At 43.7% G+C, this 23922-nt stretch overlaps 1 protein-coding gene across 1 annotated transcript in view; it reads left to right on the forward strand.

The window, feature by feature from the left end:
• The window catches only part of ush2a (Usher syndrome 2A (autosomal recessive, mild)), a 205404-nt gene that overhangs the window by 31450 nt on the left and 150032 nt on the right, over positions 1–23922 (forward strand). The window contains exons 10-19 of the mRNA XM_036542709.1: positions 851–981; positions 2926–3121; positions 6462–7109; positions 8504–8687; positions 11973–12136; positions 12931–13089; positions 13718–14218; positions 16486–16764; positions 17926–18095; positions 19859–20003. Of these exons, the coding sequence (XP_036398602.1) occupies positions 851–981; positions 2926–3121; positions 6462–7109; positions 8504–8687; positions 11973–12136; positions 12931–13089; positions 13718–14218; positions 16486–16764; positions 17926–18095; positions 19859–20003 (2577 nt within the window). The remainder of the gene's footprint in view (positions 1–850; positions 982–2925; positions 3122–6461; positions 7110–8503; positions 8688–11972; positions 12137–12930; positions 13090–13717; positions 14219–16485; positions 16765–17925; positions 18096–19858; positions 20004–23922) is intronic.

Below are 23922 nucleotides of genomic sequence, written 5' to 3' on the forward strand. Positions count from 1 at the left end.
GACATTTTTCACTCTGCTCTAATCGAGGACTCCAGAATGTAATCGTACAAACATTAGGGTTAGAGCATTAGGGCACCTGATCTCTTTGTTTTCAGCGAACTGTATTTTATATTATCCCTTTGTTATAACCATAAGACTCCTCTGGGCTGTGAGTGCTCTTTCAGTTATGATCTGTTCTCTTGCAATGTTTCAAAAGAAAACAGGATCCAGGTGGTTTAACATACACCCCCACACTCTCATTCACGCTGAGAGTCAATCATAAATGTAAATAATGTAAAAAAAAGCATGACAATGCTGATTTTTTTAACATTTGCTCAGAGAAGTGTATGTGGACGTAGTGAAAGAAAGAAGCACTGGCTAAAACCCGTCACTCTTAATCTGGTAGGATTACTCCTATGTCTGAGCTTGGGAAGTAAACTATATATATATTTTTTTTTCACAAATGTATAAAGATGTTATTCCTATTATTGACCTAAAATAGAGGTCCACGGCAGCAAAACTGGTGATCTTGAACAGAGCGGTGTGGAACGACCGGTGTTTAAACTCACGATGCGCACGGCGTGCCTTGGGGACGTGGGTTTGCAGAAATATGGCATTATTGAATAACAGATGGAGGTGTAATGAAGTAAAGCAGGATTGGTAGCGGGTTCATTCTTTCATATGCTCGGCATTAACGCCGTGGCAGGTAGAGAGGAAAGGGGACATTAAAATGGACATCTTGAAAATTACAGATTTCTCGCTGGACCTCTCTGGAGACTGCAGCTTTTAATTTGAAATCATAGTCCTATAATATGATTGAACTTTAATCAGTTAACATTGATCTTTCTCTCCTCCCCTCCCTCATTAAAAGGACGGCACTGCGAGTTGTGCCAGAGTTTGTTCTTCAGAGAGGTGGACGCTGACCCAACAGCGCCGGACGTGTGCAAGCCATGCGACTGCCATGCGGAGGGGACGGTCAACGGCAGCCTGGAGTGTGACCCGGTACGTTACGTTACGTTACATTACGTTACATTGCACTACATTACATTACATTGCTGTCATTTAGCAGAGGCCCCTATCCCGAGCCACTTACATACATGTAGTTTACAATTTTTGCATGTTACCCATTTGTACTGCTGGATATTTACTGAGGTGATTCTGGGTTCTGAAAGTGCCTTGCCCAAGGGTACAGCAGCAGTGTCCCAGTAGGGAATCAAACCAGCAACCTTTCAGTTGCGAGCCCTGCTCCTGACACCACACTGCTAGGCCTCTGTCACTCTCCACATCACCTCTGTCATCCCTTAGATCCCCCTCACGTCATATATGTTGAGATGCACATGCAATACTGAGACCACTAAATTGACACCTCAGTCTACATGCTTTTCCCTTTTGTTTTGCGATGCCACTGGTTGGCCACTGCATTTCGTCTTGCCAGGTGTCCTCACCTGTCCTGTAGCTAGGTCTCCCCCGTGCCTTTCTGAAGGTTGCACTCTGCCACTTTGTATTTACATTACATCCTCACCGCTTCCATATCTACACAAAGGAACCGGATACACTAACAGCACCGGGCACCATTCCTAGGATTTTTTTTTTTTTCCTCTCGCTCAGAAAGCTGTTTTGTTATCTGTGAGAGGGAAAAAAAAGGTAATACTACTGCTGCCTTTTGCTTGAGAGATTTGTGACAAGTGTGAAATAGGACAGAGGAATTAGTGCCAGGATCCTCATATGTGTGACAGTAAGAGCATGATTCACTTAATGACATTCCCCCCAATAAGCACACGCAGCCACAGTGATGCATCACCCCAGACTCCGGGATTCCCACTTCCATTTATCAAAATTGTGATCAGTGGAGGATTTTGGCAAATATGTAAAAGTGTCATTAAGGCGCCTGCCCTCTGGAGAGTCTCCCTTCTCTTTTATCTGAAGAACATGAAACCCATTTTGGAGAGACAGAGTCATGCCAATAGATATACTGGATGACAAATTTAAAATCAATGTGCGGGTCACCAGTGTGAGATTGTTACCTTATTTAAATTCTCGGAATGATTATTTCCCCCTGCACACTGATGGTTTCAGTTTTTTTTTTTTTTTTTTTGCCCTCACTTCATGTGTTTCTGGGTGTTCAAAGATAGTAATAACGTAGCACAATGTTTTTCACCTAAATGTTAAGATTTCAGATAATGAACTTTGCTTGAATGATGTTTCATAAATATTCGTGAACATATGGGTGTCAATTTTTACCCCACTCGCTTGCTTGCCTTTGTCTCTCAGCTAAACCTGTTTCACTGTGGCCCTCAAGCTGCAGAATGTACAGTTGTAGGAAGAGTTCTTGGTTTGGCGTGGATCTGTTGGGCATATGGTTCATAGTGAGTGAACAGTTTTCACTCTCACAGTTTCCATGTGGAACGGAGCATTTAGGCTTGTGACTGCACCCCTGTGTCATTCAGTGAGCACCTCATCCCCAGTCTCCCCTCCTGCCTCTTTCTTTCCTCTTCCTCTGCTCATTTCTTCCATATACTTCCTTTGTGTTTAATTATCTTTTTATCTACCATTAGCTGTGGTTTGTAATATGCAGGGCCGTTTTGATTGCGCATGGTTCTTTCTCGGATGCCCATGTTTCATTCGTGGATGTTAGAAATGGCCTCATGAAGGTGCAGTACTCACCCTCACGGCAGACAGGCTCAGTCTGAGGCGGAGCAGAGTACTTACAGGGTCCACTTAACAGCTTCCAAAGGCCTGCGCACAACAAATGAACAAACACACCAAACGAAGCCACACAAACTGTGACCTCTGCCCCCCCCCCCCCCCCCCCCCCCCGGTCAGTTTGGCAGCCCAGGTAAACGGCCACAGAGGAGGGCGAACCGCCCATCCATGTCACCTGCTCACGGCACAGCGCACAAGCTGACTAATTGGAGCTCGGTCACGTGATCTCTCTGTCGCCCGCAGATCGGAGGCCAGTGTAAGTGCAGACGACATGTGTCTGGCAGACAGTGCAATCAGTGCCAACACGGATTCTACAAGCTCCACTCCTCGCACCCTGACGGCTGCCGGGCCTGCAACTGCAATACCGCGGGGACCGTGCAGGCAGATATTACCTGTCACCAGGCTTCAGGTCAATGCCAGTGCAAGGCAAACGTAATCGGTAGGTATCAAGCCACATTGCTCCCTTCATCGCTCTCTCTCCATCTCCCTCTCCATGCCGGCCCGCTGAAGGATGGAAATAACATCAGATCTGCGGTCCAGAACGCACACACACACACACACACACACACACACACACACACACACACACACACACACAAAAAAAAAAACCTAACATGCCATTTAGGACATTTATTTCAAGTTTTTATTTATTTATTTATGTGGAAATGGGGTCAATGAGAATACCATCACCTGCAGCTTCCAATTCAAAACATTCCCACTTTTATGTGTTACAATTACTATACTGTTTTTTCCTCTAATACAGTTTTAACTAAAAGCTTTGAAAAAAAATGACAGAAATTTCACACCTTAATACTTCAAAAACCCTGTTTGGCTGTGAGTAAATGCATTGATTATATTGTTTGCCACCAAACGCATTCCTGGCAAATCTGTCAATTTTTTTATCATTATGATTATTATTATTAATAATTTTATTACCAGCCATGGCCAAATGGATTTCTCTGAGCTTTTCCAGGCTTCCCAGCCTCTTTGTGATAAATCTCCTCCCTTTTTTCCCTATGTGCCTTTGAACTGTTTCCTATGAAATGCAAACGAACGCTACTCAGAAGATCATGTATATTGCTAAGTCTGGTTATCAAGGGCCACCTAATTTTAATTTTGTAATTCAATGCCAAGTTGATTATAATAAACTACCCCTGCCCCTGTTATTTTTCATGCTTCTTACAGGACTGGCTTTTTTGTTTGTTGCTCCCACAGGTATTTTTCAGAAATTAGATTTGATTATAGCAATTTATTACCTCCAGCATATTTGGAGGGGGCCAGCAGCTTCATAAGGACAAAATTTATCAAGTGCCCAAAGTACACAGTGTGCATAATGCACTTTGAAATGTTGATGTATGGGAATATTATGCACGGAGCATTACCGGTAAAGTGAGGACTGCACGGTGGCCAAGCCCGCATCCCTCTCCGTGCGTACCACATGGACACTCGCACGCGCTCACTTGCTATGATTTAATAGTAAACACCAGCACCTGACCTAATTTACGCACTGCAGTGCTTTTATTTAGTCCATAGATTCCGCAGGGTTGTAGGGTTTTACATTCCCATGCAATATGTGTTTTATGATTCGTTTTCTGTGCTCGTTCATTCAATATTTATTTGTTTCAGAAATGTAAAAATGTAGTTTATGTATAAATATATGTACCTCACTTACTTCCAGTATCTGAAAGTCTAAGCAGAATAATTAAATGCAATGAGTGAAAATAAATTAATAGCTTTATTTGTTCTGGTGCTGATGGTATTACCCAGAAGGAACTATATGAGATACGTTTTTGAAGAACGTTTTAATTGCCACTTGTAAAACAGCTGTTTCTTTTTTTTTTTCTTTTTGTGTCTGACTATGCATGGTGGTGTTGAAAAAAAGCTACTATATTTGTTTGATTAGAAATTGCATCTACACATTTGTATGCATATTGCATAATTATGATGGTCGACATGTAAAAACAATATGCTTGTCGTTAATATGGGGTTGAATAAGAAATGCAGTATAGCCATGTGTCTGTTTTTCTTTTGTGTCAAGCCTTTTGAATAAACAAAAGCAAAAGGAGGCGTGTGATATGCAAATAAGCTATGTGATTGGCCCGAGCTATATCCCCCTCAAAAATGGGTGTGGATTATCTCAAAACAAAACACTTGATACAACATCTATCACAAGAGTGGAAGCAATTTAGCCATTCTTATTTTTTACAGTTTTTGTCAAGCATTGTGGTTGGACTTTTTTTTGTTATTTGTCTTTTACGTTTTATCTCAGGTGTGAATATTTATTGACTGAAGACCAGTAAAACAACACTGCTGTCTTTGGTTACTTGTTGGTGTTGGTGTATGTATGTTGGTGTTGGTGTTGGTGTTGGTGTATGTATGTTGGTGTTGGTGTTGGTGTTGATGGTGGTGTTGGTGTTGGTGTATGTATGCTGAAGCTGGCATTACGTGAGATTACTTTTTTTTTTTTTTTTTAAGAAAGTCTGCCCAGCTGTTTTCTGGCAGTCCAAGTAATATAACACACGTTTATTTGAGGTGGTTCATATTTGTTTTCCTGTTTGATTGACCAATATTGTAACTATAGTCATGCACCTAAATGGGTCATTTTAAAAACATCTTCTGTGAAAGAATGAGTGGCCAATAAGGATATGTCTGGTCAAAACGTGTACATGATGTTCGTTATTAAAACGTACAGCTCCATAAATATAATGCGACATAGCAGCAGTTTGCTTTGTCTTTATATACCTTGGCAGAGTGGAGGCACCAGGTATTAATTGCTTTGAACACTACCACTACGACTACACTGTAATTTACCATTATTATTATAATTATTATTATTATTAGTAGTATTGTACTATAAATTGATCACAGTACTCAGCCACATAGCACATTTAACATGCATCCATAATGAGGTTAAAATATGGATGGGAAGAAATATATTAGTATCTATAAATTCATTAAAGAAAGGCTTTGAAGTGGAATAAAAAGCAGGTTGAATGTGGAGTAAATGCCAAGTGTCCCGAGTCCTCAGCACTTGTTAAATCTAAACGGCATGCCCTGTAGGCTTTGCTCGGCAACATTAGGAATAGATTACCTGTCAGGAATATGTATGGCATATTCAAATAAGCGCCACGCATATTTTAAAAACTTACTATGATATGAATCCATGTAGACCACTTTTAGTAGTTCCAAATGAGCTGTAATTCTTTTCAGCCTCACAGTTATTTTTACATTTTGCCGCCTTTCTTGTACCTTTTAATTTATTTATTTTCTCTTAGTGAAATTAAGTGCCGCGCCTGAGGTGGGTCATCCATCATGGTAAAAGGACCTTGCCTAATGTTGAAATTTTCTGAATTTTTATTCATGTGTAATATTTCACGCATTTATTTATTTGTTTATTTAGCCATACATTATGTTCAGTGCAAATCAGGCCTTTGACTTATGTACACTGGCCACATCTACTAGCCAGTGTGTTTTCCTCCTTGTAGAAATGTTAATTGTTTGTGTGCATAAGCATTAATATTCTGTGATATACTAATATACTCAGGTTGCTTTGGCAAAGCAGGGAGGCAGTAATGTGATGATGGCCGGATTTTAAGACTGATGAAGGCTCTGTTTCCTGTGAGCTTTATAAGATGAAGCACAGCTGGCAGCTCTTGAACCGCAGGTTTGGAAACAGGCACATGCAGCAGGAATGGACTGCAGCAGCGTTAGAATGGCCTAAAGAAATGAGCTCGACGTTGCAGTAATGTCCTAACTCTTCTGCTCCCCTCTCCTGCAAGGCCTCACCTGCGACCGCTGCGACTTCGGGTTCAAGTTCCTGAACAGCAGCAACCCTGAGGGGTGCGCCCCCTGTGGCTGTGACCGGAACGGCGCCCTGCATCAGTTCTGCAACCCCTTCGTGGGGCAGTGTGAGTGCAAGCCTCAGGTTCGAGGACTGCTGTGCGACACCTGCGCGCCCAGCTTTTACGGCCTGAGCACCGGCGGCACCTGCAGGCCCTGCGACTGCAGCCCCGAGGGGACCCTGCCGGGACGGCCCTGCCACCCCGAAACCGGCCAGTGCCCCTGTAAGCCGCACGTGGAGGGCCGGCGGTGTGACACCTGCAAGGACGGCTTCCACAGCCTGGACAGGAGCAACCCCGTGGGCTGCCTGTCCTGCCAGTGCGACCCCCGCGGCTCCATCAACGCCTCCAACGTCTGCAACAAGACCACCGGCCAGTGTCCCTGCAAGGCCAGCGTGCAGGGGGCCCAGTGCGTCCGCTGCGCCCCTCACTCCTATAACCTGTCCACCGCGGCGGAGCCCACCGGCTGCCAGGCGTGCCGGTGCGACCCGGCGGGCACCGTGCCCGCAACGGTGTGCGACCCGGCCAGCGGGCAGTGCGTGTGCCTGCCCACCCGCTACGGCCAGCGCTGCGACATGTGCCAGCCAGGTGAGTGCGCCGTCGCCGGCAGAGGGCTCGCGGGGGATTTCAGCCCAGTAGTGAGATGTAGCCGGTAACCTTGCGAGGATACGCAGGCTTATTAAGCTCACAGTGCTCTGCGTTCGCTCATTATGCTGAATTGCTTCAGCAGTGACTCGCAGTACGGTGTGCCATCTTGTGTACTGTAAGGATCGCACATACTGTAATTGCACGCCATTGTTCCCAGACTCTTTTGCATTACAAAGCCTCCTTTCTTCACTCTAATGGCGTCCTCGCATTTGCTCCTGACTCTGTGCAGTTTTGCCTTTTTTTGTTTGTTTTTGTGTTTTCTCCCTGGGACTGGCGTGGGTTTGGCAGACACGGTCAGGCCTAGCAGCGGCGCGGCGTAGCTGCGGGCCATTCCTCTTGAACCCGGTGCCAGCTCACCCATCGGCGATTGGGCCAGCAGTGCCGGGAGGAATGAGCTGGCCCGCGGCGCCTCATGGCAGTTTGGACCTACCCCCATCCACCCCCATCTTGCATTGTGGCGAGTGGTTGATTGTGGGAGGGGCGTGCTGCCGTGTGTCCTGCCAGGGGTCAGGGGTCACTGGCTCCCTCGGCCGGAAGCACCAGCTGGTGTTTTGTGCTGGTAATGAAGATTAACCATTAGCAGCCGTGTTGGTTACTGTAAGACCAGTGAGCATATCTGAAAGTCAAGGGCAGAGCTGTGTATTCTATTCCTCTCTTCCTGTTAGGGAATGAGTTCAGGGCCATTATAAAGCTTTATGAACTAAAACATAGCTTATTGTTGAAAATTGTTCTTTATTTATATATGTAGACTACATCAGTTTTTATTTATTGTTTGTATGTGGCCTGACTATAGGCTAAGGAGACGTGTCTATGTAGAAACAGCTGGGATGCGTGTAGAGCGGGCGTAGATTTGCAGCTAACCTCTCCTAATGAAACAGTGAGGATGTACCCGGCTGCTGCGGGTGCCTGTGAGCAGAAAGCACATAAAGCATGTGAGCCGGGAGCGAGTCTGGCAGGAGTAAATTGAAAGTGGTGAGAGAAGGGAGATCCATCTGGGAGGCTGATGACTGTGTTTCTGAGGCTCCCCCACCCCGGGCGTATTTCACCCGAGGGGAAGCAGGCCGTGATTGAAACATCTCAGACTCCGCCGCCGTCTGATTGATGCAGAGAGAGAGTGAAGGGGCCGCCGTCGTTCACCGCGGTCCTCCACTTCATAAAGACAGTGGCGCGCTGGCCGGCGTGGGTTTTACCGCCAAGGTGAGGGGGGACCCCACTGAGACCAACCCCCCACCCACCCCACCGTGTCACGCCACGGGAGTGGGGCCCGTTTTGGAGCAGGACGGCGCTGGGTGATGCCCCCCCTTCACGTTGTGTTTCCGATGATGTCATCCCAGGCTTCTTCCTGTCCCCGCTGGGGCCGAGCGGGTGCGAGCCGTGTGACTGTCACCCCGTGGGAGCCCTGGGCCACGCCTGCAGCGCAGCGACAGGCCAGTGTGTGTGCGGACACCCCTCTCTCACGGGACACAGGTGTGACCGCTGCCAGGAGATGCACTTCGGCTTCAACCCTGCGACCGGCAGGCAAGTTACGCACCCCCAAAACCCCCCCCCACTCCAGTTTAGCAACCAACTGTCAAATGGGAGCTCAGTTAACAATAGTGAGAAGAGCTACTCCTTCACCTGCAGTAGTCACCTCCAGTCATCAAGTACAGAGAGTGACCTGTTATTTCGGGACACCTGAAGTCTCCCCCACTATATACCCCACTAAGATGGGGGTGTCTGCTTTTTTATTGTATTCCCAGCCTTTGAGGTGGTTGGAGGCCTGAAGGTTCAAACACTGCTAGTAAAGGTCAAAATAGCCATTAAAGTAACCCGTTTCTAAATGAAGCAGAGTTTTAATGCTCTTGGCACGCATGATTTGTTGGAGACATCAATTAAGCTGTAAATACATCATGCATTAGCTGGCTTTAATGATATACAGTACTGCAGCTCTCCAGTGAGAGCATATGGCCTTACATAAAGAAATAAAACCACAACCAGGTTCCTATGCATCCAGGCCACTCCTTGCAACTTTCACACAGGTTATTATTTGGACTGCTCTGGTCAGAGCTGAACAGAATTGAATCGAACTGGATTGAACAGGTATGTAAGTTTGATAAAAAAAAAAATTCAATTGCTTCTCGAGTGACCTTCCATACCAATCATTAAAGAAACACTCCACTGATACCCACACTGCAGGGGAGCTTAGCAACAGCAGGAAGCACCGTTTTCAGCTAAGATTATAACCCTCATTTGCCTGTAAATGTTTTCTGAGGTAAAATTTCATGGTTTGGTACACAGCAAGCTGAGAGAACATTAATTGTGATACAAGCTTGGCAAGAGGCAAATACAGTGAACGCATGTTTTCAATACATCAACAACATGGCTGCTGGACATCACAAATTGCTAATCCATACGAGTCGTGATGGATCATTGTTTGTACAATGCATTCAGCAAGCCACTCTCTCCCGTAAGGATGAAAAATGAACTATTTAAACTGATTACGAGGGAAGCTTTAACTGCATCTAGAGATTCAACACAATAAAGATTTCTTTATCTAAATATTATAAACCCATTTATCCTCCCCGAATCAATACGACAATGCATCTTATTTTGTTCCTCTCGTTTTCTCGCCTCCGCTGCAGTGTATTTAATCTGTGTTGTTAAACTCACAATATGGTTACAGAATATTTCCTGTGGTAGTAAATGACAGAATATGCTCTGTGGAAAGTCATGTTTGGCTAATTGTTTAACCTTGGGTTTTAGATTAGGTTTTACTTTACAGAGGGATGGATTGTATCTGTCTGTAGATTTATACCTGTATAAAATGAATGCTGTTTACCTCGTGTTTTAATATATCCAGTTCAAATCTCAAATGATATTGAAATGTATTTGTTGTTCAGAATATTTTACCCTCCGCTAAAGGAATACATTTTTCATGTTCATACTGGCCCACACATTGTTGTATGTAGGGAAATTCAGATAATTTTATTGGGAAACTGCACCATAAATATGTTGATGTAAGTATAATTTTTAATTTCTACAGGTTTCACAGTTAAAGCTCACAATAATATTTTGCCATGACTGCCATGTATTCACAGTGGCAACAGATCCTGGAAACACAGCATGTCTTGTTTACATGCTCCTTATGTGGCTATAAGCAGAAGAGGATTTACTTATATATGTAGATTCAGGAACATCAAAGGAGGGATTATAATGTGATCAATTTTGAATAAATCCATCTATTGATTGTCTGTTGGAGAATTATTCAGTAATCAATGTGGCACACAGAATGGTTCTCCAATAAATGGCAGTGCTTCAGTTCAGTTCAGGTTGTGTAGGTGCTATGTATTTTCTTTTTTTTTGACAATGTATATTTCTAGGTAATAGTAGATTTTGCTGTTTATATATGAGGCACATGAACATGATCATTAATGTGTTTTGATTGATGAAACATTCAAAGCTGAACTGACTGTGTGTGCTAGCCAGTATTTCCCATTCATAGCCTGACTCTGTGTCAGAATTCTCACCCTGGAATAGTGCACCCATGGAACTTCCTACGTACCGATAGATTTTAACTTTCCTTGCTTACTTGTAGCCACTGGTTTCCTGCGTGCCTTCTGTGAGTCCTGTAACACAGCCCCAGACAAAGGCTCCCTCACTTTCTGTCCTGGTACCTTTGAGAACTGAGCATCACTGCCAGAAAGAAGAGTCATCTCGCCAACATGTGCCTCATTCTGAATACTAACCAAATTACACTTGGGTTCCTCTGACTTTGTCCTAAAATGCTATGGTTAACCTGAGACCGGACCTTTAAATTGACATGTCAAACAGCTTCTTACCATCTTTTGGGTCATAAAGAAATGTAGTTTTCAATATTTGATACAGAATGCTATCACTGCAAAACAATGCAGAAATTAAAACAGTAGAATAAGAATAATTCTGTTTTTGTGTTTTATATTTATTTATATATATATATATATATATATTATATATATACAATGACACAGTTGGACGCATTGGTTATAACTGAAAGAAGTTGGAAGGGTTCTTCATTCGTCTTTTCATCTCCCTGTGAGGAGTCAAGGTCGAACCACATTTGTGAAATGGGAGGCGTTGCCCCAAAAGTCCCCTCAGTTGACAGAACAAATTTGCAGCTCATTATGGGTCTGTGGCTTTTCTCAGCTGCGGGAAGGGGTGTCAGGCGCTTGGCCCCCAAATCACCTAATGCACGGCCCACTGGGGCTGCACCACACACAGACCCCCGTGGCACCTCGGAGACAACTGTCACGGCAACATGAGCATCTGTGAACGGGTCCATTTAGGGAAAGCACATGACTGGGGTGGGCAAGAGGGACCCCCCCCAATCCAACCCATCTGCCAGGAGCCCTTATTTTAGATATGTAAAATAATGGGACATATATATCATACATCATTATTTTAAATCTCAGATCACAGATCTTATCCACATCTTGAATCATAATCTGAAATCTCACAGACCGCAAAGACATGAGGATCCAAGCCAATGTCTGTTCTAGTCTTAAAGATCCGTTGTAGCCTCGGAGGCAGCAGTGTTTTGTTGTGTAACACATTTGGGGGAGATGCTCCTGGATCAAACTGTGCTGTAAATTTACTTTCCCATGCAGGAGTGATTCCTCACAAATCATAATATGTTTCAAAATGTAAAGTCTGAATATACAGGTTATATTAGAAATCAATTCTTGCCTCACTCATCTCTGTAACTGTCTAATGACTGTTTTCCTGAGCAGTGAGTGTGGGCAGTTGCTTTTAACCATTGCCCTTTGCCCTCTGGCCTCTGTCCTTAAGGTGTGAGGATTGTGGCTGCGATCCTGTCGGCAGCTTCAATGGGTCCTGCAACCCTCAGACCGGCCAGTGCATCTGCAAGCTGTTTGTGACCGGAGACAAGTGTGACACCTGTGTCCAAGGGGCCAGCCACATGGATCCCAGCAACCAGCTGGGTTGCAGCAAAGGTCAGCATGAAATCCGCCTCCTGAGCGCCCGTGAGAGCATGCACTGGTGTCCATAGCCCTCGTTTCTTCCGGAAATAGCTGGGTGATTAGCTGGTAGAATCTGCAGTGCTGTTGTTGGTAGTCACCCCACTCTCACTGTTCACATATCCATTATCATTCAGGCGCTCTTTGTTTTGCTTTGAAGCGCATGACTTCACTTCAAAGCAAGAGGGTGTTAGTCAGCACACCCACTGTCCTCTTCATTTTCCTCCGCACCCAAAACGATGTGAATCCGCCGTCGGGAACATAAACGTTTCGCTTTGTATGTGAGGGAAGTGCATGCCTTCCCGGGTGACTGTGCCCCCCCCCCAGCCTCCCCCAGGGACCTCTCTCTGTGTCCTCGCTAAGCGACATGGTCATGCTGGTGAGATGTAAAACAGCCGTATGTGCAGCGAACATGCGCACATGCGTGTCTATGGAGGCTGATTCACAGCCAGCAGACGTCTGCCCAGCTTCCAGCCACACCTCCGCTTTTATGGCCTCTAATGCCTCTGCAGTTTGGAGGGTGAAAAAAGGATGGTTAATGTCTGAAGCTGTTGCCTCACAAATCTGTTTTATTAAGTTAGCATTTTTATGCATGAAACATGTTTGTTCAGGGTTTCAGTGCTGGTACAGTTGTTCCATTTGCCGGCATCCTCCATCTTTAACCTTGTCATTTACACTTCCTCACTGAAGATTCTTATTTATTTTTTACTCTTTGCTACACCCTTGATGAATGTTATTGATTAAAATGTGCCCCCCCCCCCCCTCCAAAGCCCCATCCCAGCAACCTCCTCCCACAGGTGCTGTTCTGAACTTTAGCGCCATCCAGCTGACCTGGAGCCCGCCGGACTCCCCCAACAGCAACGCCCTGACCTACACTCTCCTGCGAGACGAGGCGGAGATATACACCACCCAGAGCCTCCACCCATTTGGTGAGGGTACATCCAGACCCTGGAGTTCAGCCTGAGACACACCCTACACACTGTGCTGTAACCCCTGGGTATGACCTCACACACTAATGTGTGCAGGCAGCACCCTAATGCCCCGGGAGGGGAAATGAAAAGCCTCCAGGGTGTCTGTGTGTGTCTGTGTGCACGTGTGCTTATGAGAGACAGACAGACAGAGAGAAAGAGATCACACAAGGAAAACAAGAGTCTGAATACAGAGTATCCAGTGTGGAGAGAAACCAATTGAGGTGTGTGGTGTGTGTTGTGGTGTGGTGTGTGTGTGTGAGAGTGTACATATGCGTGAGCGTACGTATGCATGCCTGTGTGTGTGTAACCCACTTCCCTAGACCTCCCCAGTCTTCACTATACAAACTCGCACTTCCTGCTCTTTTTGCCAAAAGCCTGAGGGCATGTATGATAAGAACATCACCATGTACATTATCATTAAGGTATGGGCAATAAAACACGTCTGCCTAGCAGTATATCAGACAGTAGTGAGGTAACATTAATGAGCCTATAATTTCACTGTTTATTACTCTGATCTAAAATGCCCAGGTACACAAAGTGCATTAGTCATTAGTCCGTTTTAATGTTCTGTGGTTTAATGTTTCAGAGTCGCAGGCTTTCAGTGACGTTGGCCTGGCTCCGTACACGCTGTACTCGTACCGTTTGGTGACGCGTAACGTTCGGGGCGAGGAGAGCAGCGCGGCGGTGCGGTACCGCACGCTTTCGGGAATCCCCACCCCGGAGCAGCTGCAGCTGGCCCTCATGGGCCGGGCCGGGCCCACCAGCATCGCCCTCAACTGGACGGGCCCCCGGAACACCACGGGCCCCCTGGAGAAGTACGTCCTGAGCTCTGTGGAAGCGGCCGGCGGGGGGGAGGAGAGAGTGCACTATAGCGGCCTGCAGACGGAGGCGCTGGCCGACGGCCTGACCCCCTTCACCCGCTACAACTTCACCCTGCAGGCCTGCACCAACAGCGGCTGCGCCCAGACCGAACCCTTGGGCGTGGTCACCGCCCAGGTCGCCCCGAGACTGCAGGCCGCACCCCACGTCAGCACCGCCGGGCCCACCTCTCTCCAGGTGGACTGGGAACCCCCCACACAGCCCAACGGTAAGACCTGGTTCACACGGCCTCACTGCTGCAGAACCACAGTCAGACACACGTTATTCTTTAACTCCTGTACCAGCCAGAGGACTGGCAGCATCAGCACCTCACTATCACCTGCCCAGGTGAGATCACACCTGCTGCCACAGTGTAGACTGTTCCTCAGTCAACACTGCAGCATAACAGGAGCTCTGCCCTCATCCACTGTCATTCAGCCTGAAGCCATTGTGTTACAGTAACTATAATGTGGGTGAGGCCATAGGGCTTCATTCAACATTATCTGTCTTCTCCTTCCTTTTCAAATATCGCTCCTCGAAAAATGTAAAATGTCTGTCCATAAGGTGAAATGTTGTTGTCAGTCATTGTGCCATCCTGTTTTTTAGTCAACAGAATGGCCTCCATTCCCAAAACAGTTCTGTCTGCTTGTATAACATTTGGCATTAATATGGAGGCACATGGCCTTTGATGTTATATAATTGTGAATACTAAGCAGGAAACACAATACAATTTATAAGGTTCTATTGTGTTGGAAGGCCTCCGTTTCCTTTGCAAAGCCTCCCTCTTCAACTCTACAATAACTATAATGGGAAATGTGATTATAAAAATGGAATTTGACCTCATTCGGGTCAAATTAATCTAGGAGAACATAATACCACAAAAGAAGGGGAATTAAGGATAGGCCTGTACACAGCCTACATTCTGGCTGTATTAATGAGCAAGAATTCGGAGGAATGCTAAAATAAAAGACTGTGATTAGTAGATTTGGATCAGTGTAGAAGCTATCAACTGTAACACAAGTGCATAAATGTTTTTTTTTTTTTCCCCAAATGTTCTAACATGTGAAGATGTAGGCCTAGTCTTCATGCAATATCAGTAAGCCATATCATATGTAGATACTGTAGGTTTATAGGCCAGCCATATCATATGTAGATACTGTAGGTTTATAGGCCAGTGCAGGACTGTAAGTCTGAAACACGGTAGGAGCATTTCTTTTCCTGATGGTGATCTTGAAACGTTTTTCATTGTTTTGCATGAATAATAAATAATGAGTTTCAATTTTTACATATATATGCGTTTGTGTTTGCCTGCATGAGTGATAAACTCAACATGTATGTACAGTCTTAGCTCAGATACTGTGATTTCAATAAATTACTCCATCAGGATTTAAATGTAGACTAGGCAAGTTAATTGTTGGTGTCAGTGTTGTGCGTAGATGCCTGTTAATTGTGTTATTGGTGATAGGCTAATTGTTACACACCTGTTTGCAATTATAATCAGCCAGGTGTTCCTGCAATGTCAGGGAAGAGGTATTAAGCTCTTAAGCAGCCAAGCCTTATCTTTTCCTTCTTCATTTCTCACCCATTTCCTTCTCCTCCAGCTCAATATTTCAACAGTAAGCTCTACACATGTATTGGTTGTGAATTGCTTATTGGCTATTGAATGATGGACATGAATTGTCTTGCGTTCATTGCGTCTCCACAGTTAGACGTAACTGTGTAGTGTCCATAGCGATGTAGTTTTGCAGTGAATTGATTTTAGTCTGCAGGTGCTGATGTGGTTGTGGAATATCTCTCTGGAATGGGAAGCCTCCAAGCTTTCCATTGGTGGGCATGCTGAAAATATATCTTCCTGAATCAACCATGAAAGAGTTGGAAACACTCTCTGCCAGAGGCATTTCACATGCATGTTTCCAATATATTACCTTAGCTTAGTTTAGGTCAGGTATTTTAACAGGACTGGAGGGTGTGTTTCAATGGTGCTATTTTAATAAAGAGCCCGTGGCTGTTCTGAGAGATTCATAAAATCTTTTTTTACATGCGGGATCAGTCAGTTCCATGCAGGTTTTGTACAAGGTGTTTGTTTTCCAAGCCTGCTGGTAAGGAACACCTGAATTATTTAATCTGACTGATGGTGTTTGGTCACATAAAGAGGCAGTCTGTAATGAATTATAATTATGATCTACTTTTGGGTCTATGTATACTGTTCATTTTTTCATAATTTCATCTTTAATTTTTACATTTAGGGCATGTTACGTTTCCTCTATACTGCACACTCATCTATGATTGGACCAGGACTGTCAAATACATCATCTACACTGGTTTAAAAAAACAGGGCTCATAATGTACCAAGAGGAAAGCAGCATGTCCTTACTGGAAGCATTATTCAGCTTGACAGTCATTACTATTGTTAAAATGAATTCATTAGTCCTGTTGAATGGGTTGTAGAAAGTGCTTACTTCCCTCCCCCCTCCCCTTACCTGTGTGTTTCCCCAGGTGTGATAATCAGGTATGATCTTATCATGCGTGGGCCCATCGAGTCACAGGAGACTGCAAACACTTCCATCCCAGAGCGACGGGTTTTCACCAGCAGCGGTTGGCTGAATCCGCTGTCAGTCCTGGACTCAGCCAATGAGAACAGTCTGACCCCGCCTCAGAGCAGCGCCTTGGTGTCAGACCTCCGGCCCTTCTCCTCCTACCAGTTCAGGGTGCTCTCGGTCAACATGGCCGGCAGCGTGCTGTCCGATTGGGCAACGGGACACACAGCCGAGGGGGGTAAGGGACACAAGCACATGGTGTGAGACTCGGAGCGTCACGCCGTGCAGTGGCAAAGCAAAGCTCTTATTACTGCTTATACCTAATGCATCTGTAATTCATTACCCCCCACAACTGTACCTTACACTATTCTGCTGCCACAAGACATTAAACAACAATATTTATTTTGTTTAACGATAGCCTCCGAGGAAAAAAAGAAAAAGTTACTTTGAACAAGGGATTGGATTGAAGCTTGCAGCTAAATAATTTGAATTCCAAAGCGGTGATATGCCTTATCGGAGCAAAACTGTGCCCCAAACAATATCTGGAGTACTGTCTAATAACCATAAATTACGTTTCGCGTGGCGTAGTGCGGCTCTATGGCATGGGAAAAATCCATACACTCTCTCTGTAAATGTATTACTTTCGTCAATCTGATATGGAAGCCATGAACTTCAGATTCCTTTGGAGAATTGATTTTCGATAGAAGCTTATTATACAGGGAGAGCCGAAGAGGCTCGTGTTACAGACACTGTATGACAGCTCCTCCAAATGCAAACACAACATTTGCATGGAACACGCATTGTTTTGTTTAGCGTTTTTTTTTTTCCCTCCTTTCTTTCTTTTTTAGATAGAGGGTTAGAAAAGCTTGCAGTGCAGTCTTACTCTGAGGAGCAGGCCTGAGCAGTAATAATGGATAGGAGACAGGTGGAAATTCTTTAAGTGTTTCTGTCAGCCGTGGTTTTACATTTTGACACAGAAATGTGAAGTACAGAGTTTTATTTTCATATCCGCACATCTTACCCTTTGACAAAGACAGGGTACACTTGGATTAATTGTATCTTACAGCTTTACCTGTCAACATTTTTATTAGCTAAAAGAAACAGCTGTTTTTCATATGGTAAGTTTTTTTTATATTTTTTTAAAATCTTGTGAATTCCTTGGAACTGTAACACTTTCTAGACTGAAGATTTTTAAATTTTATTTAACTGATTTAAGTTAGCCGCCATGACAGATTCTATATTTTAAGATATTTAACGTATAATAATGCTTCAGTTCTTCCTGGTGAGAAGATCTGTGAGGTTTGTGTCTTCGTCACACATGTGTTCTCTGTAGACACTGCGTTGGATGACTGGCCAGAAGGACTCCTTCCCAGAACCCCTCTCTTTGTGTGTCCCGCAGCACCGGAGTACATGCCAGCACCGCAGGTGTCCCCTCTGTCCTCGTCCTCTCTGAAGATCAGCTGGGAGACTCCCCGGGACGCTGACGCCCGAGGCGTGGTGACCGAGTACAGAGTCAGCATCCACCAGGAGCAGACCGCCAGCCAGTTTGCTCCCCCTGTGATATCTCAGGTGCTGTACCTCTGTGTACACCTCAAAAGCAAACCACCTCCCGTCATATCCCAGGTTCTGAACCCCTCTATATCCACCCAGAGCAGAGCTCCTGCAGTCATATCCCAGGTGCTGAAACCCTCTATATCCACCCTGAGCAGACCACCTCCTGTCATAACCCAGGTGTTGTACCCCTCTATGTCTACTGTATATATTTATATACATATATATATATAAATCTATATCTATCCCTTCTGCATCCACTACCTATCCACATGCACGCAAAGATGTAGAACAGTCGTTTCTGAGCTGATTGTACTTATTCTCAATAACACACAGCTGATCAAAGCATTACCAGCAGTACGTAAATAATCAGAGCAAACTGAATCATAACATAACTCAACCAAAATCATATCATCTACTGGGAGACACTCAGAAACTCTGTGGAAGCAAAAGGGTCCCATCAGTCCCTAAAAGGCCCAGTGCTGTGACAGACCACATGACCATAGTAATGTCATGCTATAGCACAGAGCAGAGCTGGCCCAGAGAGGCAGGCTGTGCTCACAGTGCGACCTGTAAGAGTTTCAGTCGACCTCAGTGCATCCTAAAGTGCATCACGTACAGCTGAGTTAAATAAAACTTTCTGAAATGGCCCCTGTGCGTCTGTACTTCCTTGTGCTGGCAGACATGGAGAAAAACTCACCTCTTCAGATTGTGCTTTAGCACAGCACAGTACAGTACAGTTTTCGTCCATGACGTTATTGTCATTTAGCAGACACTCTTGTCCAGAGACACTGCCCAAGGGTACGACAGCAGCGTCCCAGCAGGGAATTGAGCCAGCAACCTTTCGGTCCTGCTCCTTACCAGTACGCCACACTGCTGTTATTAGGCTGCTGCATCAATTCCTACACATGTGTGGCCTTCCCAGGAGGCTTTAGGAGTTCAGGTGTCCTATTTACCTGTTCCTCTCATCACCTCTTAGTTACTGTATTGCCCCTTATCGGTTCGTACCCGTGCCATCTGCCAGGCACAGTGTCTGTAAGGGTTACCATGGTACTCTGTCTCAAATGTTAAACATGGCTAATACAGCAACCTCCGTCCATATCAGGATCACTCTTTAGTTTAGAAGGTCTAATTTCTGGAAGATAATGAAAGGACATTTTATGAGCTCGGTCCTTAACGGTCCTTTCTTTTTTTTTTTTTCAAATTGGATTTCTTTATCTTTGTTTTTAATTAATGCAATTAGTGGGTGGTATTGAATGTTTTTCATCAGGACTCCACAAATATCCTTTTAATAAAAGAGTAAAGTCATAAAGTGTAGTCCGTAGCCTGCCTGTGTAATCTCTCTGCTGTGAGTGTGAGGTTCACACCTCACTGTACCTGTGCAATGATTCCGCTGCTAGTGTCACTTGCTTACCTTGTTATACCTGTCTGTATAGGTGTATCTCTGTATTTAGACTTAATAGGTTTTGTTCTGGGTGGGATAATGCTGTAGTTCCCTCTTATTTTTCTTCTTATTTAGTATGCCTTTAAAAATATGTATTTATACAATTTAATATTATTATTAGTTGTAGTAGCAGTAGTAGCAGCGGTAACAGCAGTAGTATTAGTGATAAACATATATGGTTTCCTACTGTATATCTCCATAAGACTTCCTGGCAGTAATTATATTTCATTGCCAGTCACTGTGGAGAAGCGCATGTGCTAGCACAGCTTTGAATAAATACATGCCAGCCATGTCGCGGTTCTGAACGTGACCGTGTTCCTCTGTCCTTCTCTGACAGGTCCTCCACAGCACGTCCCCAGAGGAACGGTCATACGTGGTAGACGGGCTGAAGCCCTACCGGGCGTACAACTTCACAGTGACTGTGTGCAACAGCCAGGGCTGCGTGTCGAGCCGGCCTGTCTCCGGACACACCCTGCCGGCCGGTAAGGAGTCCCTCTGCCCCTCTCTCAAAGGGGCCGTGTCACCAGTGAAAATTACATCAGGTCTTCCTATCCTGAAAGTGAGAAAGCGCTCAGCCTTAATGGGATCCTCTGTCAGTCTAGGAACACATGCAAGCTTTTTTTTTAATTATGTGATTTTCACAAACCAAAATATGTAACTGCAAGGCTAAGATAGACTTCCTCACTGAATGAAAACACTATTATCATACTTTTTCAATGATATTAATACAGGAACTTCCTGGAAATTCAAATATGCTCTACTTAAACTAGTTGTGAATTATCACCATACATATTAATAAAGAAATATCACAATCTGGCCATTGACTGTTTGAGTTTTCCAAACTGACCACTTTCTGTTTCTTTAGTGTAGCATTTTGTCCTTTCCGCTTGGCCAAAATACAGTGAATTTTGATACAGAGACCTATTGTTAACAGAAATGTTTAACATTTATTATAGTGATACTATACATGACTATAGGCATGTTGACATCGTGAGATCTTAGATGTGATAATCTTGTAGATACACTGTAAAGTTATACCCTGCTTACTAGAATAGTGTTAAACTGACACTTGGAGCCTCATTTATTTCAGTGTAGTGTATCTTATTGCCATTCATATTACTGCTTTCCCTTTCAGTTTCACATAATGTATCATGATAATATTAATAATATAATGTGTTGTGTTAATTAAATCTAAGGGCACCTCTTAGAAAATGAAGCATTTAAAAGTAAGGTTCTGTTGGAAATTGGTGGAAATCGATGGAGTGTATTTAACAGTCAGCTTTGTAAAGGCAATTGGTTGGTGTGTACTTGGTATGTCCAACTAAATATTCCCTGGAGTGTTTGTCTAGAAAACATTCAAAAGAAAACAGCAGAAGTATGAATTAATCCATTTGAATGATATGTTTTGCTTTCAGCATCATGAAAAGTGTTTATTTGTAGGAGATGCTGTTCAAATTACACTGCACACAATGTCAACACTCTGTCGGTGAAGTGTGAATTAAATATTTGCTCCTTTGAAAAAGCAATTTATTATTTAACATATTAAGGCAGCTCGAGGAAGAATAGAAATGTCTTATGCAGATAGACCTGTCAGATTGTATTGAATAATTTCACATAGAATTGGCAGAAACAGAAGACGTTACACAGAAATATCTGTAAAATAATTCTACTGATTGTAACTGAGATATCAACTTTTATTGATTAATTAAAATGTATGGACCCTTTGTCGAATAAAAATATTTAATCCCAGGAAAGTTAACTTACCAGCATCCTATAGCCTCTTAGCAAAAGTGTTTACAAAAAGAGTAATGTAAAGTAAAATACAAAGCCTATAGCATTGTCACCTGCATTTACAGAAGTACACATTGTACATTAAAATTATGAATCAGATATACCTCTTCAGCATTTACATTCGATTTATTTATCTGGGAGACGTCTGTCTGAGGTGACTTGAAAATGTTTTCATGTTTATAGCCTAAAACATTCTGTAATAAGAGGCGACATTGATAAAAAAACTATTAAAAAACTATTGAACTGTTACCTCATGAACCAAGATCTGTGTACTAGTTGGTAGTGTCTACAAGCTAAGTGGAAAAATGGAATTATCCTTATCAATTGTAAAAACAGTTGCAACAAAGTCATGTACTGGTCGGACACCTGTAAGTTGCACTGTTGACATTCGCCAGAGCTGCACTGTTGAATCCCCTGTGGCGTGTGCGTGGGTGTGTGCACGTGTGCGTTTGAGTTTGTGTGTGTGCGCGCGCAGGCACAACTCAGCATGTGTAAAACACGAGTACGCCAAGCTACCAGTTTAAACCAGGGCGTGCGTTTTGTCCCAGATAGAATTGGTGACTTGAAGGTAATTCTCATTTTAATATTAATGAAGCGGCTGTAATGGAATGTGTCTGTCGGTGTGCTCAGGGAGACTTTGTTTAAAAAGGCCCCCTTGTTATTGAGGGAGAGGGGAGTGACAAGCAGGCACTAATTCTACGGGATGTCCCAGAGCTCTAACTGAACATGTGACGTGTGTCAACCTGCTGAACAAACTGAAGCAAATATTCCATTGCCCCCACTCTTTAGGGGGTAGTTATTCCTAAGGATACTTTGAAGAAAAATAAAGAAAGACTTACATGTACACGGTTGGTAGCACAGTGCAGTTGCCTTCAGAAAACTATATCTCCAAAAACAGTGCTGGATCTTTAGCATGCAAAAAACAACTGGAAAAATAACTTGTTAGGTGAATTGAAAAGATTTTATAGCAAAGAAAGCATTGTCAAGGAATTGTACACTGAAATCATGCATGCTGTATACTCATATTGTGGCACACTCTGATTGTAGAGCAAAGCAAACCCTGTTACGTCTGATTCCATTTCATTTCAACTTACAGAGCAAGCTGGCCTCAATGTTTTTCCAGCACAGAATCAAATCTGCCTATTTTCGCACAAAGTATGCAAACACGTGAAAAGCGGTCTCATCTGGCCGCCTTTGGGACTTTTACATTCCTGCCATCCTCATACTTTTTCACACTTTTTTTTTTATATTAATCACCATATTTTATCTCATTTCATCCCTGGGACCTGCAGGTGTTCACAATTTCAGCAGGTACAGAGTGCTGTTTGGATGTGCCGTGGGTTTCCTGTTTCCCTTTTTATTTTTTTTTTTTTTGGATGTTATTTATTTTTTTATATAATTGCCCGATGGGTTTTAGCAGTCCTTCAGTCAGGCCTGTTCACGCTCAGTACTTCATTTGTGGCGTAAGAAGGAAATTCATTGCGTGGCAGTAAAAACAATTTACTGTTAATTACAAGGAGAAAAATGTGCTGCAGCGTACTCCCCGATTGCCATGAATCACGGAGCACTCCCGGAGATTTATAACGAATATGTAAGTAGGATGAATTAGCAGGGTTTAATAACAGAGGCACAAATCATGCAGACTTCAAGAAGCTTTAATTGATACACTGGAATGTGATGGGCATGAATCACTCAGCCAGTCTGAAGTGCCCTAACATATGGTCACTTCAATATGTTGCATCTTAAAATGGTTGGGGTGTCATTGCCTCATCCATATGGTTGCAAAGTTGTATTTCCTTCGTTGAAGACAGATCCTTAAATAAACAATAAACTGCATATTTTACTTGTTTAATCCTTTTTTTCCACATAGCACACAGATGAACCTGAGTAATTATTACAATGCAGTGGGTGTCATTTTTTAATTCTTTTTCAGAAACACATGCCACAGTTTTCAGTGTTGAATGTACTCATTTAATATCACAGGGAAATAAAACTCGTTGTACCTTAAGAGTAATAAATCATATCTTTGTTGCCCTTTCGGCATATAGTTTGAAATAACCGATTTAAACAGCTATACCATACTTGGTGGAAACATTGTAAACAGTCAGTCAAAGTTGCCTCGGTTGGAAGGTGCTTTTGAAGGATATTGTTAGCTAAATGCTGTTCTGTGAACTTTTCATGACTGTGCAGCATATCTGCCCATCCACTGACTGACACCCTGGAATCAGTCCACACAGTGCCCACATCAGCTACAGTTCACTTTGGATTTTAAGAGGGTCACAATGTGTATGCTTGAGAATATTCACGGTTGTCATAATTCATATTTGCGGGTTGAACTGACACATTTACAGTTAAAATACAATGCACAGTTATTGTGAATAGGTCTGGTATCTCTGTTTTGGTGCTTTAAAGGTAAACAGATTTTTTTTTCTTCATCTGAAGCAAAACTTTTTGGCATTATGTGGTGTTTAAAAAAAATTATGTTCTCATCAAGAAGGCCCAGAGGAGATCATTTACTGTGTACTCAAAAGGCTGGAGTCCCCACGGTTCCCCAAGCTGTGCAGTAAATCCTGTTTTATTCTGTGCCTTTAAAAAACGCCATATCCGCCG

Source organism: Megalops cyprinoides, chromosome 12, assembly GCF_013368585.1.
Source record: "Megalops cyprinoides isolate fMegCyp1 chromosome 12, fMegCyp1.pri, whole genome shotgun sequence".
NCBI lineage: Eukaryota > Metazoa > Chordata > Actinopteri > Elopiformes > Megalopidae > Megalops > Megalops cyprinoides.